Source organism: Protobothrops mucrosquamatus, unplaced genomic scaffold, assembly GCF_001527695.2.
Source record: "Protobothrops mucrosquamatus isolate PMUCROS unplaced genomic scaffold, P.Mucros_1.0 scaffold_45, whole genome shotgun sequence".
Lineage (NCBI taxonomy): Eukaryota > Metazoa > Chordata > Lepidosauria > Squamata > Viperidae > Protobothrops > Protobothrops mucrosquamatus.
This window is the reverse complement of record NW_015386121.1, coordinates 705,469-721,126: the sequence shown is the minus strand read 5'-3', so window position 1 is coordinate 721,126 and position 15,658 is coordinate 705,469. Positions and strand designations below refer to the sequence as shown.

Here is a 15,658-nt window from a genome sequence, read left to right as displayed (position 1 = left end):
AAATAACAAACCAAGCAAATGATCTGGATATTTTTTCCCATATTAGATTTACAAAAAGGCTTCATAAAGCTTTGAAGAATTTTGTGAGAAGGGACAAAGTAAAAATGAAAAGAAATCAAGTTCTAGGACATAATTTGAGGGGACTAAAGATCAAGATTATTAAAAATGAAAAGGAAGGAATATAAAAATTGGCTTAGTTGATCAGGATTAAAATAGATATGTTGGTATCCCTGGTAATCTTTAATGGAGTTTTGCTAATCAAGGTGAAATGATGAGATTTTTAAGGATTTGTTTATAGATAAAATATGGGATATGGGAAGAAGTGATCACCTGTTGTATTTTAAGAAAAGGTAATAAGTTATTAAAACTGTTTATACTTGTGATGAAGAGGGAAGTTATGTATATAACTTTACTATGTTATTTTTTCTTTTCTAATTTATTTTTCTTTTCTGTACTTTCTATTGTTTCTTTTTAATCTTTTTACTTTGTATTTTTTATCACTGCAATTATAACTTTTAATAAAATTATCCTGAAAGAAGGACTATCTATATTTCACTACTATGTTGAAAGATGATGAGTGCATGTGAAAAATTATTTTGCTCAAGCTACAAAGAAAAATTATAGCAACAATTTTCTTATGCTTTTAATTTCTCTTCCTATAGCTCTATAAGCAGGTAAGAGGCTGCTCTCAATTCTTACATTCAAGAATTTATTGAATTTATTGTGAATTTTGAATTAAAAAAATAACACTTTTGCTTCTTGAACTTCAGGTTGCTAAAATCACAAAACACCAACTGACTTATCCTGTCTCTTCCTGTACAAGCTTAAGTTACATTTTCCTGGAATTGGAGGTCTTATTAGTTAGTGATGTATTGTTTATCTCATGCTTCCCATGACAGTTAGTAATATTTGTTATTTAATTTTCTCAAATTCATTTTAAAACCAAATGATTTCTAATATTATTAGAAATTATTATTTCTTTCTAGTTCTGGGCTTAGTAAGGAAAAGCAAATTGAATGTTTCAAAGCATCAACAAGTCCTAGTCAGAATAAAATGAATTAAGAACAAAGAATGTTATTCATCTATCACTAATCCTCAGGGCAGATATAGGCAGGAGATGACTGATAAAAGCATATTAAAAACGTTAGAATATTCCATAACTGACATCCCATTTTGCAGAGAAGTAACAGATGTTTAGCTTCTTCAGACAATAAATTAGTACTAAAATACAACTGTCCTTTTAGAAACTGGAAAGCAGATAAATATTGAATTACCTTTAAATGATACAAGATGATACCTGTGCTCAGAAGATCATCATCAATGCCTATTAAATGAGGCAACTCAGAATCTAATACAACTCCAATTCCTTCTTTCCGCAAAGCTAAAGTTTGCTCCTATAAACACAAACAGGATAAAGCCCTCTTAAAGACATTTTTGTATATGAATTCAGTAGTTATATAATTTATTTTAACTGTGGGTAAAATCACCACAGTGTTAAAAGAAATATTGGAAATGACTATAATTTCTACAAAATAGTGGGAACCATCATCATAAATCAGTTGAATGTTGATTTTAACTATTTATTAGAAAACAAAATAACAGGACTTAAAATGTAAGTCTTTGGTATTTAGATATTTAGGAGCAAGAAGATTGATATAGCGTATGATTAATATCATCCTTCAATAACTTTGAACTTATAATTTCTGACCTATGGCAATGAGTTCCACAGATCCATAAAAAGTAGAAGTAATTTTACTTTGTACCGGGGGCTTCTATTGATAACAAATATACAGATGAACAGCGTTCCGATTTTTCATAAAACCTACCCCAAATATAAATGTGATGGTTATATTTTGTTCTATTATGGCTTCTAAAAACTCTTCAATAAAACATGTTGCAAAAATCCAGTTTATTTGTTTAAAATGTGGTGCTATACATGCAAATGCCACAATAAAATATGCTCACAGCAGGCCACCAAAATTGCATACATTGGAAAGAATTTTTTAGTCCATCATTATCAAATGCACTTCGCCAGTTTAAAGCTACAAAATGATTCTTGAGTGCATAGACCAAGTTTAAACTAACAAGAAATATTCATGGACAGGTTTAGCTACTTTTGCATGCAATCTTATAGCTAAAACCTTCATACAGTATTATGCTGATGTGCAAAAATGTGTATGATATAAATTTACAGCAACTAAATCAAGTAACTAGCATCACTAACGTTAAAGAAATGCCAAAAGAACCAGCTGAAATTCATATGAAAGATATTTAATGTTAATCTACTTGTATTTTAAAAAATGGAATTGAACATTAATGTTTCCTACAAGTTTCATGCCTCATTTTGTTTTAATTGGTATAAATTAATTTCTACATAAAAACAGACATTCTAGATATGCTGACCTACAATTCCCTTTTTCCTTCAAGCAGCATGGTTGATTATGTATATAGAGTTCAGTGCATCGCTCAGTCTGAAAACCCATATAAATGAAAAAGCCTGTAACACCACTAAACACAGTTGATTGTGTTTTAAAATATTACATTACCTAGCAGAGCCAAAAAAAATTGAACGTGAGAACATACTCACCTATGGCTCAAATGCCACTTTCCCCCATCAAGACAGAGTCCATTGCTCGTGACAGACTAATTTCAGTCTGTCTAGCAACAGGCAATTTTTTAGGAAACTTACTTATTATGGCTTGGCACTTGAGTAACTGCTCCTTCACTACAGAATATGTTTTATGACATTTTCTATTATGTCATAAAATGTTTTATGGCAATTGTATGTCACAAAATGTTTTACAACATTTGTTAAAGTTCAGTGCCATGGGAGTCATGGATCGTAGACTTAAACATATTCTATAAGTTAGCCCATTTGAGGTACCTTGGTGCAAAAGTTGTTGCCCTACAGTGCACTGTTTTGCCCACTTAAAGATTATACACAGTTTTAGTAGTATATAGATATCAGTTTAGAAATAGGTTGGTTCTGAATATGTGACTGATGCATAAGTCAACTCACACATGTATACAGTAAAAGAATGAATACTGTATAAATATAAAATGTAGCTTTTATGAAGCAGTGGATATAGTGGAAGTAAGTATAGTTAGTATGGGCAAGTATATTTAGTTAGTGTTATTGGTGTGAACCAATTTTAGCTAGGTTTCATTTTTTTGTTCTGATCACATGCCTTTAATTTCTTTCCCTATTTTTTACTGTTTTTCTGAGATCTGCATATTGTTGTTTTCCCTTTCATGGTAAAATTGCAGAAAATGGACCATCTGATTTTGCCAGTCCATTATATCTCATGCAACAATCCCAAAGCTGTTTCAAGAGAATGGAACATATTTGGAAGTATGGGGATAAAGGATGACTACAATAAAGTAAAAATAGAGAAACAATACAACTTGTTTTGCCCTAGCAAAATATTGATCTTTAATGTATTACTACTAGTTATGACTCTTTGGGTACATATAAGAATTTATATTACCTTGGATGAAGCCAGGATACACAGAAATAAATGTATTCATTTTCAGTGACATGATGTTGAAATTATAAATTATAGGAAAATTAATACAAAAATGAGAATGACCAGCTAAAGGTCAAGACACTACAAAAATACACTCATGTTTTTCTCAAATAAAAAAGATCAAATGTTTTTGCAAAGATAGATGAAATGGCCTTTGAAAACCAATCAGTTTGATTTTGTGTACCCCACTATAAAATAATTAGTGCTTTGCTCTCTCAAATGTCATAAGTAATTGGCTTTGGTCAGATAGCTATGGATTTTGCTGATGTGTTTTATACTTCCACAAATGTGTGAATTCTGCTTCCCAGTTAAGAACTTTGCTGAAGTATTTTATAGTTCCACAAATGTGTGAATTCTGCTTCTCACTTAGAAATGTTTATTATGAGTATTTTTTCTCCAAGCTTAATACACTCCTGTATTGAAGCAACTTACAACTAAGTTGTAAAGCAACTGCCTTATACAACACTACTGCATCTTTCACACAGTGTTCACAGTGGATCTGTAATATGGTATATAAAGGTGGAAGTAGAAGTCTAAAATAAACCTATCTTCTAATTCATCTTCTTGGGCTATCTCTCAGTGCATTTCATAATCTACTTAATAAATAAAGCATTTCCATCATTAAATTAAAAAGTATACACCAATACACCAAGCAACTAATAAATAAAATAAAATCCATAAAACTTTGAAATACTTTCTGACACGTAATCAACATTAGAGTTTAATAATACTTAAGAACAAACAGCAAATGTTTTGTCTTCTGGACTGTACTTTACAACCCAACATACTTTGCCTATATCCATCGTTACCCTAGGACAGTGGTGGCGAACCTATGGCACGGGTGCCAGAGGCGGCACTCAGAGCCCTCTCTGTGGGCACACGCGCTGTCGCCCCAGTCCTAGGCCTTCAGCTGGGTTTTATAAAATCTTTTCGCTTTAGGCCTCCGCCACCGTGTACAAAAAAAAAAGGTTCAATCAATCAGTCAATTTCAACTTCTCGCGGGGAAAAAAAAGATCTTGCAAAGTTGGAATTGATTGATTGAACTTTTTAGTCCCACTGTGTGTTACCACCACAGCCACGCCCACCCAATGGGACACACCCACCCAATGGGACACACCTACCCGGCACCCGACGATGCATAAGTGGGTTTTGGGCACTCAGTCTCTAAAAGGTTCACCATCATTGCCCTAGGAGGTTCTTTTAACTGGTAAACCTAGTGAACTCTAAAGTTCAAATGAAAATAAAATCAGCATCAGTTTGCATCATGAAATATATATGCTATCTCTTATTTAGACAGCAGACTTAAATGTGTTTCCCATGTTACATAACTGTAAATCGATAAATCGACATGACATGTGATTTCTCTCGACGGGGTGAGTTACTCCATACATGGTGTGTCTACCAGAGAAAACGTTTATATATAGGTAAGACAAACATGTCGAAATAATAGTACTGGTTTCATTTAGTCGTCATCCAATTTGAGAATTGACAGAACTTACTTTTCGATTTTATTTAGGAGATTGTACTTTTTGTCGAGAGTAATATATGAGATTTGGGGAAATTTAAACAAAATGTGAAAGAAAATTAGGCATTTTTAAAAAGTATTCAGTGACAGGAATTTATTAACCACCCACAGAAAATTGTTTAAGGAACCAGCAGCTTCTACTGGTCTCAATTTCCCATATGAAACAATCTAAGGAACCCCAATGGGTTAGTACCAAACACAACAAACCTACAGATCTGGATGAATATCTTTTGCGCCACTCACTTTATCTCATCCCAACTCATCTCACAGGGTTGTTCTTGTGGGGAAAATAGGAGGAAGGAGTGTTGGATGTGTTCGCTGCCTTGAATTATTTGTAAAAATAATAAAGGCAGGATACAAATAAATAAAATAATAAAATAATAAATTATAATATCTTTTTCCACCTTCATTGAAGTAAGGACATAACATGTACCATGAATTCTTTATCCTGTTCATATAAAACGTGTCAAGCAAATAAGTCATGGAAGGACTTGTCAAAGGACGTGCTTTTAATAAGTCCTTCCTGTCATCCATTCAGGATTTAGATATGTTAGTACTCCTTTATTGTTCATCACGTACTTAGAATACAGAATATCCCAGTTGGAAGGGACCTTGGAGGTCTTCTAGTCCTTATCTTTTCATAGCTGAAATAAAATTGATTTCAGTATTCTAAATTTCGGTCTGCTTTTCTTTTCTTTTTTTGCCACTTCCTACTGCTTCTTACTAAAACTTCTCCTGTCCTTTCCACCTCCAAAGTCCCTAAAGTAAAGATCCAAAATATATATCTGAAGACCTGTACATATAGCTATACAGTCTTTATTTACAAATGCTAGAATATTTAAATGAACACCAGAGCACAATTTATTATATTCATTAAAAAATACATTGAAAACATATCACAGCAACATGGAGAACAGTAATTCAAGTCCTGATGCAGCAGGCTTAAGATCTTCTAAAAATTACTATTTTAGTATCTAGTGACTTTGGAATTTATTACACATTTTTAAAAATTAGCTTTTCATTCATATAGTTATGGTACTATATTTAGAACAAAAGAACCAAGTTCAGAACAAAAACAATGTCTTTTTTTTAAAGGAAAGGAAACAATTAAAACACCATGTGATATATTAAAAAAGCTATGCTTGAAGACATAAAAATACGTATTCCACACACTGCTGAGATTTCCTTGTTAGATTTCTCTTTCTCTCTGTACTGTAAATAATGTTATCAATCAAGAAAACCATTAAAATTATGCTGCAAAATAAATAGGGAACGTAATGTTACACACAAAGACTGTAAACAGCTTACCGTGAAAAACAGATGGTACTAAAGTATCACCAATAGGCCTCAAAATTGAATGTCAGTTTGAAAAAGGCAGATATAGCATGCAGTTCTGAGCAACTACTAGGATAGAAGTTATAAGGATATGGATTAATTATGCTATTCTTTTCAGGATGGTAAGAGTGTGAAAGTATTACAACCATTATAAATGCTGTAATATACATTCTTTATTTTATTACTTTTCCCACTTATGAATATTTACTAACTTAGCCACAGAAATACTGACATTTATTAGCATACGAAGAAATTAGCAATACCATTCTCATGTAGCGTAATTAATGATCTATTAGTAGTTTCCATTATAAAACATTTTACAGATTCAAATGTAGCTTTAACTTCTTCAGAATATGTAGTGTTAATTTTTAGTGAAGTGACCAAAATTAATAAATACCTTTTTAAGTAAATATCTTTTCAAACATCTGCAAAGGTTCCATTAATTTTTTGCCTAGTTCTACACACTATCAAAAGTCTGTAGTAGATAAAAAAAACAGATAAAGGAATTTTATGCAACAGCAGCTAAGCTGGAAGCATTTGGTCTTTCTATGCACATTTGCGTTTTTTCGGGTTTTGTTTAACTACTTTGCCAAAGTGTAGCCATCTGCATCGCAAGAGAGGCTTTCAATGCTAATATATTGGAGAGCAGAATAAATCTCAATCTAAACATCAGAACAATGACAGAACTTAGAAAAACAAGCACATGTAATTTATTTTAATGGGGAAAGGAAAGAGAATTTGCTGATAATTAGAATAAGTGCTATAAACATAGCATCTTGGAAATAAGATTAAAAATGTAGAATTGCTATCTCAGATTTAAAGTAGGAAGGACATATGTGTCTATTCTATCAGCGATGTTACGGGAGATAATAGCGACAGGAGAAATCTTAAAAGATATTCTGTAATCAATCAGCATAGGATTTTCTTTAGAATATAATACTTTCCTTTTTAGTGCTTCCTAACCAGAGACTCCAGCTTACAATAAAAGGTAAACTTGCATAAGAAATTCATTGCTTAAAAAAGGCTAGTTATGCTAATTTACAACAGTTACTCTTTGATTGCAAATTCACATGTAAAGTATGTATGTGTGTCTCCACTCGTTCAGTGACCATTAGAAATTACAATGGCACTGAATGATGATTCTTATGACCAGTTCTTGAAGTTCCAACTGTCCCAGCAAGCCAGCAGTATGAAATTGTGTTCTGGATGCTTGGCAACCAGCTTGTACTTATATGACAGTTGAAGGATCTCACAATCCCATTTGTAAGCGTCCATGCTGGCTTCCCACAAGCAAACTCAATGGGGAAGCCAGCAGGGAAGGTCGCAGGTTGCTCTGGTAAGTCTCCCCCCCCAACAGCAGCCCCCCCCCCGCAGCCCCACTGTGCTTGTAATGTGCTGGTCCTCACACACCTTCACACACCCTGCAGCAGCCACTCCCATCTGCCACATTTGCGCAGCACCAGTCCCTCACGTGGTCTCCCACACCCAGCAGTCATCCAGGTCATGGTTGTCCCAAAGGTGCTTTTTCACGAGGCAACTGGACTTTCTTGTTTTTGTTTGAAGACGTTTTGCTTCTCATCCAAGAAGCTTCTTCAGCTTTAACTGGATGATACTGAACGGAAGCATTTATATTCCTTGCAGACAACTGGTCATTTGCATTATTTTAGAGAGTTGTTGAGGCCATTTGGAGGTTTATCTGTGTCCTCAAGGTCATCTGAGTAATGCAAATGGGTGTGGAGCCTTCTTAGAACTGCTGAAAGGACTGTGTTTATAGAAAAGTTTATAGAACCCCCCCCAAAAGAGACCAATGTTTACTTTTTGATTCTCACCACCCACTGCAGCACAAAATGGGAGTTATCTGAAGCCTACACCACTGAGTTGAAGGCCTGCCTACCAGCAAAGATGGGAAAGGAAAAAAAACCTAAAACACATCAAGAAGCCTCAGAACGTGTGGCCATCCCAACTGGGCCTTCATCAAATCCCCAAAAAGACCCAGCATGCGTTTCTCCATAACAGAAGAGAACAATAAACGAAGCAATGTTGTCATTCCATATGTTGCAGGAATATCTGAAACGCTCAGGAGAATCTTCAGCCAACACAACATACATGCATACTTTACACCCAAGAATACACTAAGGCAGAAGTCTGTCCATCCCAGGGATAAAACGCCCAAACACAAACTAAGCAATGTGGTATATGCAGTACAATGCAGTGAGACATGTGCATATCTGTGTATTGGGGAAATAAAACAACCACTTCATAAACGCATGCACAAGATAGGAGAGCAAACCCATCAGGACAAGTTTCAGTTTATCTGCATTTAGAAGACAAAAGTCACTCTTTTGAGAACAGCAAAGTCCACATTTTGGACAGAGAGGACCGCTGGTTTGAAAGAGGAGTCAAAGAGGCCATCTATGTCAAAATTGAATAGCCCTCTCTCAACAGAGGGGGAGGGATATGACATTATCTATTTCCAGTCAAGGCTCCAAACCCATTTGCATTACTCAGGTGGCCTTGAGGACACAGATAAACCCCCAAATGGACTCAACGACTCTCTAAAAGAATGCAAATGACCAGCTGTCTTGGATGAGAAGCGAAACATCTTCAAAGAAAAACAAGACCAGTTGCCTCTTTAAAAAGCACCACTGGACAACATCTTGGCTTATTTTCATTTGAAAGTGGGCATCAGAATTTCATTTTTTAATGTGTGCCAATTGTTCATAGAAAATGACAATAAAGGTTATCTTATCATAGCAATAGCACTTAGACATATGTACTGCTCCATAGTGCCATACAGCACTCTCTGAGCGATTAACAATGTCAGCCTATTGCCCCCAACAATCTGCATCCTCATTTTACCGACCTTCAAAGGATGGAAGGCTGAGTCAACCTTGAGCCGGTTAAGATCAAACTCCTGGCTGTAGGCAGAATTAGTGTGCTATACTGCATTCTAACCACTGCACCACCAAGAAGATTAACAATAGACCTCTATGTTGGCAATTGAAGAAATGTGAAGGTTTTTTTAACTAACTTGATTTGATCTTGATCTATTATACCTTTATTGTGGTTTCAAATTAACATGCATGTTAATTTAAGTTTTAGAAGAAAAATGCATTTAAAGATTTCAATTTAGTTTTGAATATTCCTAAAATATTAAAAGCTTTGTTTAGCTAACCTTGGGGCATAGCAAAGAGGATAATTTTAGATAAGTTAAAAGAAATTTACTCTCTTGTTTTTCAGGAACGGATCCAGGATTTAAGTTTGTAATCTATTTTTTAAAAAGTTCTTATGTTTTAAAAATGAGATACACTGATGATGTTACCTAGTTTGAGTAATGAAATGTCTGCAAGAAAATAAGCAAGTCAGAGAGCACCGAAGACGCCTCACGATTAGTTTAACTGTTCATGTTTCCTGTCTACTTTACCTGGGAAGGATAACATTTACAGGAAATTATTTCTAGTGGACAATTTCTTCCCGTAGCCATGGCCCTTTCTAAGCAAAGAAGTCTATAGAAGCAGCCACAGATATTGTACATATTATTAGGCCAAGCAATGGCACACTTCTTTGCTGTTGCTGCAAGTCCATAGTTATAGTCAGTTTTCTAATCTACTCATCAACTAGCTTTTCAATTGCCAGTAAGTGGGAAAGAGACCCAAAGGATTCCAATCTACCTAGATGTGCACATCTCAGAAGCAAATCAGTCACACTAATTCATCAAACCAACTTAGAGATTAAAGCATAAAAGTTTGCACTAAGACTGGTATCCTAGAGACCATACTAATAAAATAGTGTCAGAAGTAAGAACTGGGCAAAATCAAAACAAAGTTAAATTTGATTTAATGCAATTGAAATGAAGTAGTTAAAGTGATTAATTATTTAATAGGTAGGCTGCATTAAACTTCTCAATCTAAGAGCAAATTTTCAAGGGGCTTTGTAAACCACAAATTGTACAAGTTATAGGAAAAGGTGATTTTCAAAACTAGTGAGACAGCCACAACATATATTTCCAGAAACTAGGTCTAACAACCTACATTTACATTTCTTCTTAAATATAGGTCAGACTTGCATGCTTTATTATTTTAAAAAACTTTTCTTTTTGTTTTGAAAGCCAGATTAGAAGGCTTTCTTGTTGCTTTGTTATTTGGAATTTTTAGGGAAATAGACAGTAGCTCATTTACTGAGCAGTCTTCCCTTTTCCGTTCTCCCAGATGAGTTCCACAAAATGTTGCGTAATGGTAGACTTTGATTTTCACTGGACTAATGATCAAGATGAGGAATGTTAGTGTTTTTAACTGCTTTTAGAAACAATGTATGCAGCATCCCTAGTCTCTCCCAGCTTAGGAAAATCATAAAAATATGTAGCCTAGAGCTTAAGATATTAGATCAGAATTGGGAAGATCTAAGGTCAAATCTGCAGTCAGTCATCAAAATTGACAAGAAGACTTAACCCATGCTACTGGCTTAACCTAATGTCCCTCATGGGGTTCTTATAGGGATAAATTGGAGAAGTGATATGTATATCACCTTATATACCTAGAGGAAAAGTGAGATATAACTATAACAAAATAAATAAGTAAGTAAACATCTTGGGAAGGGGCATTCCTTCTCACATCTGACCATCTAAAAATGCTGGAGTCCAGTAAATCTGATATTAGTTAAAACAGAAAAAAGTTTCTTCACATTTTAATTGAACACCAAGGTTAATATAACCGTAATTGATTGAAGAAAAATAATAAAAAAAATATTCCCTCTTAGATGTTATATGTCATTCAATAAATGTAATGGATTGCCTTTTTAGGTTCAAAAATACTAAGATAAATAAGAACAAGATGAAGAATGATTTTTTTAGCAGCTTAGAAAGGTAGCTGGACAAATACATACTACAAAAGGCCATACTATACAAGAACGTTAAATCTTTTCATTTAACATGCATATTTTAAAAAATGAGCGAAGCTGATAATTATCAGAATTACGGCAGGTTGAAGAGAAGAATATAACTCTTTATTTTTCACTGTAGTCACTGGAAATTACTCCTAATGAAAACAGCATCTTCAAAAGAGAAAAAGGAAAAATACCGTAAGCCTCTTATGATTAACGCTTTTGCTACCAATGTAATTTGAATGAGTGACAAACTAATTTTTAACTCTTTGTGCAAGTTTCTGTGCATTCTGTAGCCAGAAGTGCATTATTGTATCACATCTAGATAAAATATGAGGCTAGATTACTCCAATTTATTTTTTTCCCAATATAGCCAGAGTCCCACATACAAGGGAAGCAAATTTCTGTATCAGCAGTGACATCTAGTGATCAGAAAAAAATCAAGGATAAGTATTGTGAAACTAGAAGTTAACAAATATTTTCCTTTTAGGAAAAGAATGCAGTCTGAATATTGCAAGGTACAGTCTTGATGTCTTTTTAGATGTTGTCTGAGCTTCTTACTACTTACACAAGGATTTTTTCAAAAGGCATAAGAGATTATAACTGCATATGATAGAAAAGGTTTACATCTGTGGAGGATGAGATCCTGATACAAGGGCTAAATAGCCAGAACCTGAATGGTGTTCAGAACAACAAGCTAGACAATGTCATCAAAGCTCAATATGCCAGAGAAGGTGCATAGCGTAGAAGACTACTTCATGTTGCTAATTCTGCTACTAGGAGATATTTCAGGCTGAATCTGCACTTCCTCAGAAGAGCTAAAGCTATATCTAGTGCTATTCCTGAGATTTCTTTAAATTCTCATCCCAGTCTCTGCAGACAGAGACATTGCAAATCCAAGTAGAGCTTTTATCATTTGTAAGGGTACAATAAACCTACTGAAGAAATGGAACACAGAAGTTTGTAAATAAAAGATGTCAGTATTGTTCATAACTCATGCCTGACGAAACATGTGAATTTAAGTATACTGAGCATACAAATGGATTCATTATTTCTTAAGAAAATTTATATGGCCACCTAACTCATTCTTGGTGTCTCCGGACAGCTTACAAGGATGAAACCCCAATATAAAAACCAATAACCCTATCCCATCCCCCCTGGTGACAACAATCAGACAAGTCACTTTATGGGCTCCATATCACTCTGGTGTCCCCAGCCCCATTGGCAGAATCATGTCTTCAGGGCCTTGAGAAAGAATGTCAAAGTGGAAACCAGTCTTATCTCTGTCAGGATGATATTCCACAGGGAGAAAGCCACTACAGAGAAGACTCTTTTTCTCGGTCCCACTAGATCAGACATGTCAAACATAAGGCCCACAGGCCGGGTCCTGCCCGCAAAGGGCCCAGATTTGGCCCCCGGGACTGTTCCAGAAATGACAAGGGACTGGCCCCTGCTGCCCCAGCCCTGGCCCACCCCAATCTGACTGGGTGCCCTCCTGGTGCACGCACAGGAAACGGCGAGCATTCAGGGGCTGGTGGTGCACAGGAGCAGCTGCAGCTCATTTGCCTCACCCCATCCCGCCCCTCCCGGCTCGCCCCGTAACGCCTGGCCTTGCCCCGCTTTACTGGTCCTCACCACACCCGGCTCCACTTTGCTGGGCCAGGCACTAAAGCACCACCGAAAACAGCAGAGTCTGTGTCTGCACCTGCTACGCGCTCACCCATCACGCATCGAGACTTGTCGTTCCAATCGCGCTGGTTCTGCTGCTTGCTGAAGGTCACGAGGCTCGACACGCGATCAGTGCAACGAGCCTCGTGGCGTGATGGGTGAGCGTGTTGCAGACGTGGACACAGACTGCTGTTTTTGGCAGCACTTCGGTGTCTGGCCAGCTGCCTCAGATCAGCTGCAGTGCACTGTGGAAAGCATGGCTGATGTGGGCAAAGCAGACTTTGCTGTTTTCGGCAGCATTCCCCCCCCCCCCGTGTCTTCACTAAATCGATCACCTGGCTAGAAATGAGGTTTAGCAGGCCGAGCGCGCAGGCAGAGGCACGCGGGGAGGCAGGCTGTGCAGATTCCCATACGTGAGACTAGGATTTTTTTCCCCCTCTGCTGGATTTTCGCTGCCATTGTTTAACTTTCTTTAAAGTTTACTTGATACAGAACGGGAAGGATCCGCTTTCTGCATCAAATAATCTTTAAAGAAAGTTAAACAGTATGGCAGCAAAAATCCAGCAGCAGGGGGGAAAAAACCAGTTTTTTAAGACAGCAGACTGGCATGCATTCACGTGCCTCCATTCTCCTTGCTTGGTGCAAAGCCAGATTGGAGTCTTCGGCCTGCTCCTTCCAGCCCATTTCGGAGCTGGTCCAAAAGCAAAGGGAATAGTTCCCACCCCACCCGATTGCTGCAGGGCTTCATTTCCAAAGACCCTTTGCACAGGTTCCAGACAAAACTCTGGGACTGAAAAAGCAGCAACAGGAGCAAAGGGCTTTTCAAAGCAGGAGGAAGAAGGAGAAAGTGGGAAAAGTCACTACCGAACAGGCAAGGCGCGACAGGTGTCGGGGCGTGATAAACCTCCCTGCAGGGGCCCTTCAGCATGGTAAACGGTTGAGGGGTGCATGGGGCAGCTCCCCCCTCCCCACCTGCCTCATGGCAGTGCCCCCACCTCCCCCCCTGCAGAGAATCAGTTGTTAAATAATTTGAATCCCACTACTGGATTTAGATGTATTTAAACGTTTGTTTCTTCTGCCTAATTTATTAAATCAATGTCTAATTCGAAATTAAATGTTTCAGAAAAATCCAGGGTGGTTTACAAGAAAACTCTCAAAGACAGCTATTGTAAAGCATCACCAGCACTGCTTAAAACAATATTAAAAGTGTGTTAAGAAAGAAAAATATTAGTAGTAATTTACTAGGTGCTGTTTGACCATAAAATGTATTGTTGTTCTACATATGCCTGACTGAACAGTGTGTTTGGAGTTGCCTCTAAACGGGTGAGGGATGCACTGTTCATATTTTCCTTGGGAGAAATTTCTATAATTGGGGTGCTGTCTCTGAGAAGGCTCTGCTCGTGGCCACTGTTCTATATCAAACTATATCTGGTCTTAATGGATGGTAAACAAAGATGATTAGGGGGCTGGAGGCTAAAACATATGACAAATGTTTGTGGGAATTGGGTATGTCTAGCCTAGTAAAAAGGACTAGGGGTGGTGACATGATAGCAGTGTTCCAATATTTGACAGGCTGCCACAGAGAAAAAGGGGTCAACCTATTTTCCAAAGCATCAGAAGGCAATAATAGATGGAAACTAATCAAGAAGCAAACCAGCCTAGAACTAAGGACTTGTGAAAACAAGTAACAGTGAAAAGGCTTGCCTTCAGAAGTTGTGGGTGCTCCATCACTGGAGGCTTTTAAGAGGAGACTGGATATTCCATTGTCTGGAATGGTATAAGTCTCCTGCTTGAGCAGGGGGTTGGACTAGAAGACCTCAAGGTCTCTTCCAACTCTATAATTCTTTGAGAGAAGCGCTGCCAACCTCTCCCCCTCCCCTCGTCCCTTCCTGGGCACAGAGAGAGGGAAGGAGGGAAGGGAGGGAAACAAGAAGGAAGGAGATGGGAATGAAAAGGAGGGAGGCAGGGAAGGAAGGAAAGCAGGGAGATTGGAATGAGAGGGAGGGAGGGTCTGAGGGAAATCCTGTCTTAGCACTTGGCCACCAGAAGCCCTGCTGCCCTTTCGCCATCCCGTGATCTCCCATCCTATTGCGGAGGATGCTTTGGTTACAAAGCTGGGTCTCCTCACATGGAGAGGGAGGGGGTCTCCCTCTGAACCACACACTTTGCCCTCCTGCACCCACCATGAACAACCTGGCCAAGGAGAGCAAGCACAGCAGCAGCAGCCTCAAGGAGGAGGTAAGCGCAGCTGGGCGCCACCTTGGGGAAGTGGGGCTAGGCTGGGCTGCGGGGTCCCTGAACTCAAGGGCTGGATGCTTGACCTCCGCTACCCAGGGCTCTGGGCAGCCTGCGCCACCGTCCGGGGGCCTGCCTGCACAGCCTGAGAGGGACGGTGAGGCTCCTCCAGTGGACCATGCCCCGGCGCTCGCCCCAGTCCCACCCTCCTCCGCTGGAGACCCTCGGATCCGCCACGGTCCTGCCCAGGCCAGCATAGGCTCCCGTGATGCAAGTGATGTTATATTATTATATATTATATTATATTAATTTAATTTGTATACCGCCCTTCTCCCATAGGACTCAGGGCGGTTCACAGCATATTAAAAAACAAATACTATACACAAAATACAAAAATACAGAAATACAAAAATATAAACCCCAATAAAAGCCGAATTAAAAACCAAATATTGCCAGCTGTGTTTCCGATTAAAATTACTTTTAAAATCAT

General features: G+C 37.7%; 1 protein-coding gene across 4 annotated transcripts in view; it reads right to left on the bottom strand.

Moving 5' to 3' along the window:
- KIF16B (kinesin family member 16B) overlaps nt 1–15,658 on the bottom strand; it is a 137,104-nt gene that overhangs the window by 82,509 nt on the left and 38,937 nt on the right. For all 4 annotated transcript variants that reach the window (XM_015811077.1, XM_015811085.1, XM_015811062.1 and 1 more), the window contains exon 13: nt 1,275–1,394. In XM_015811077.1, coding sequence (XP_015666563.1) covers nt 1,275–1,394 — 120 coding nt within the window. The remainder of the gene's footprint in view (nt 1–1,274; nt 1,395–15,658) is intronic.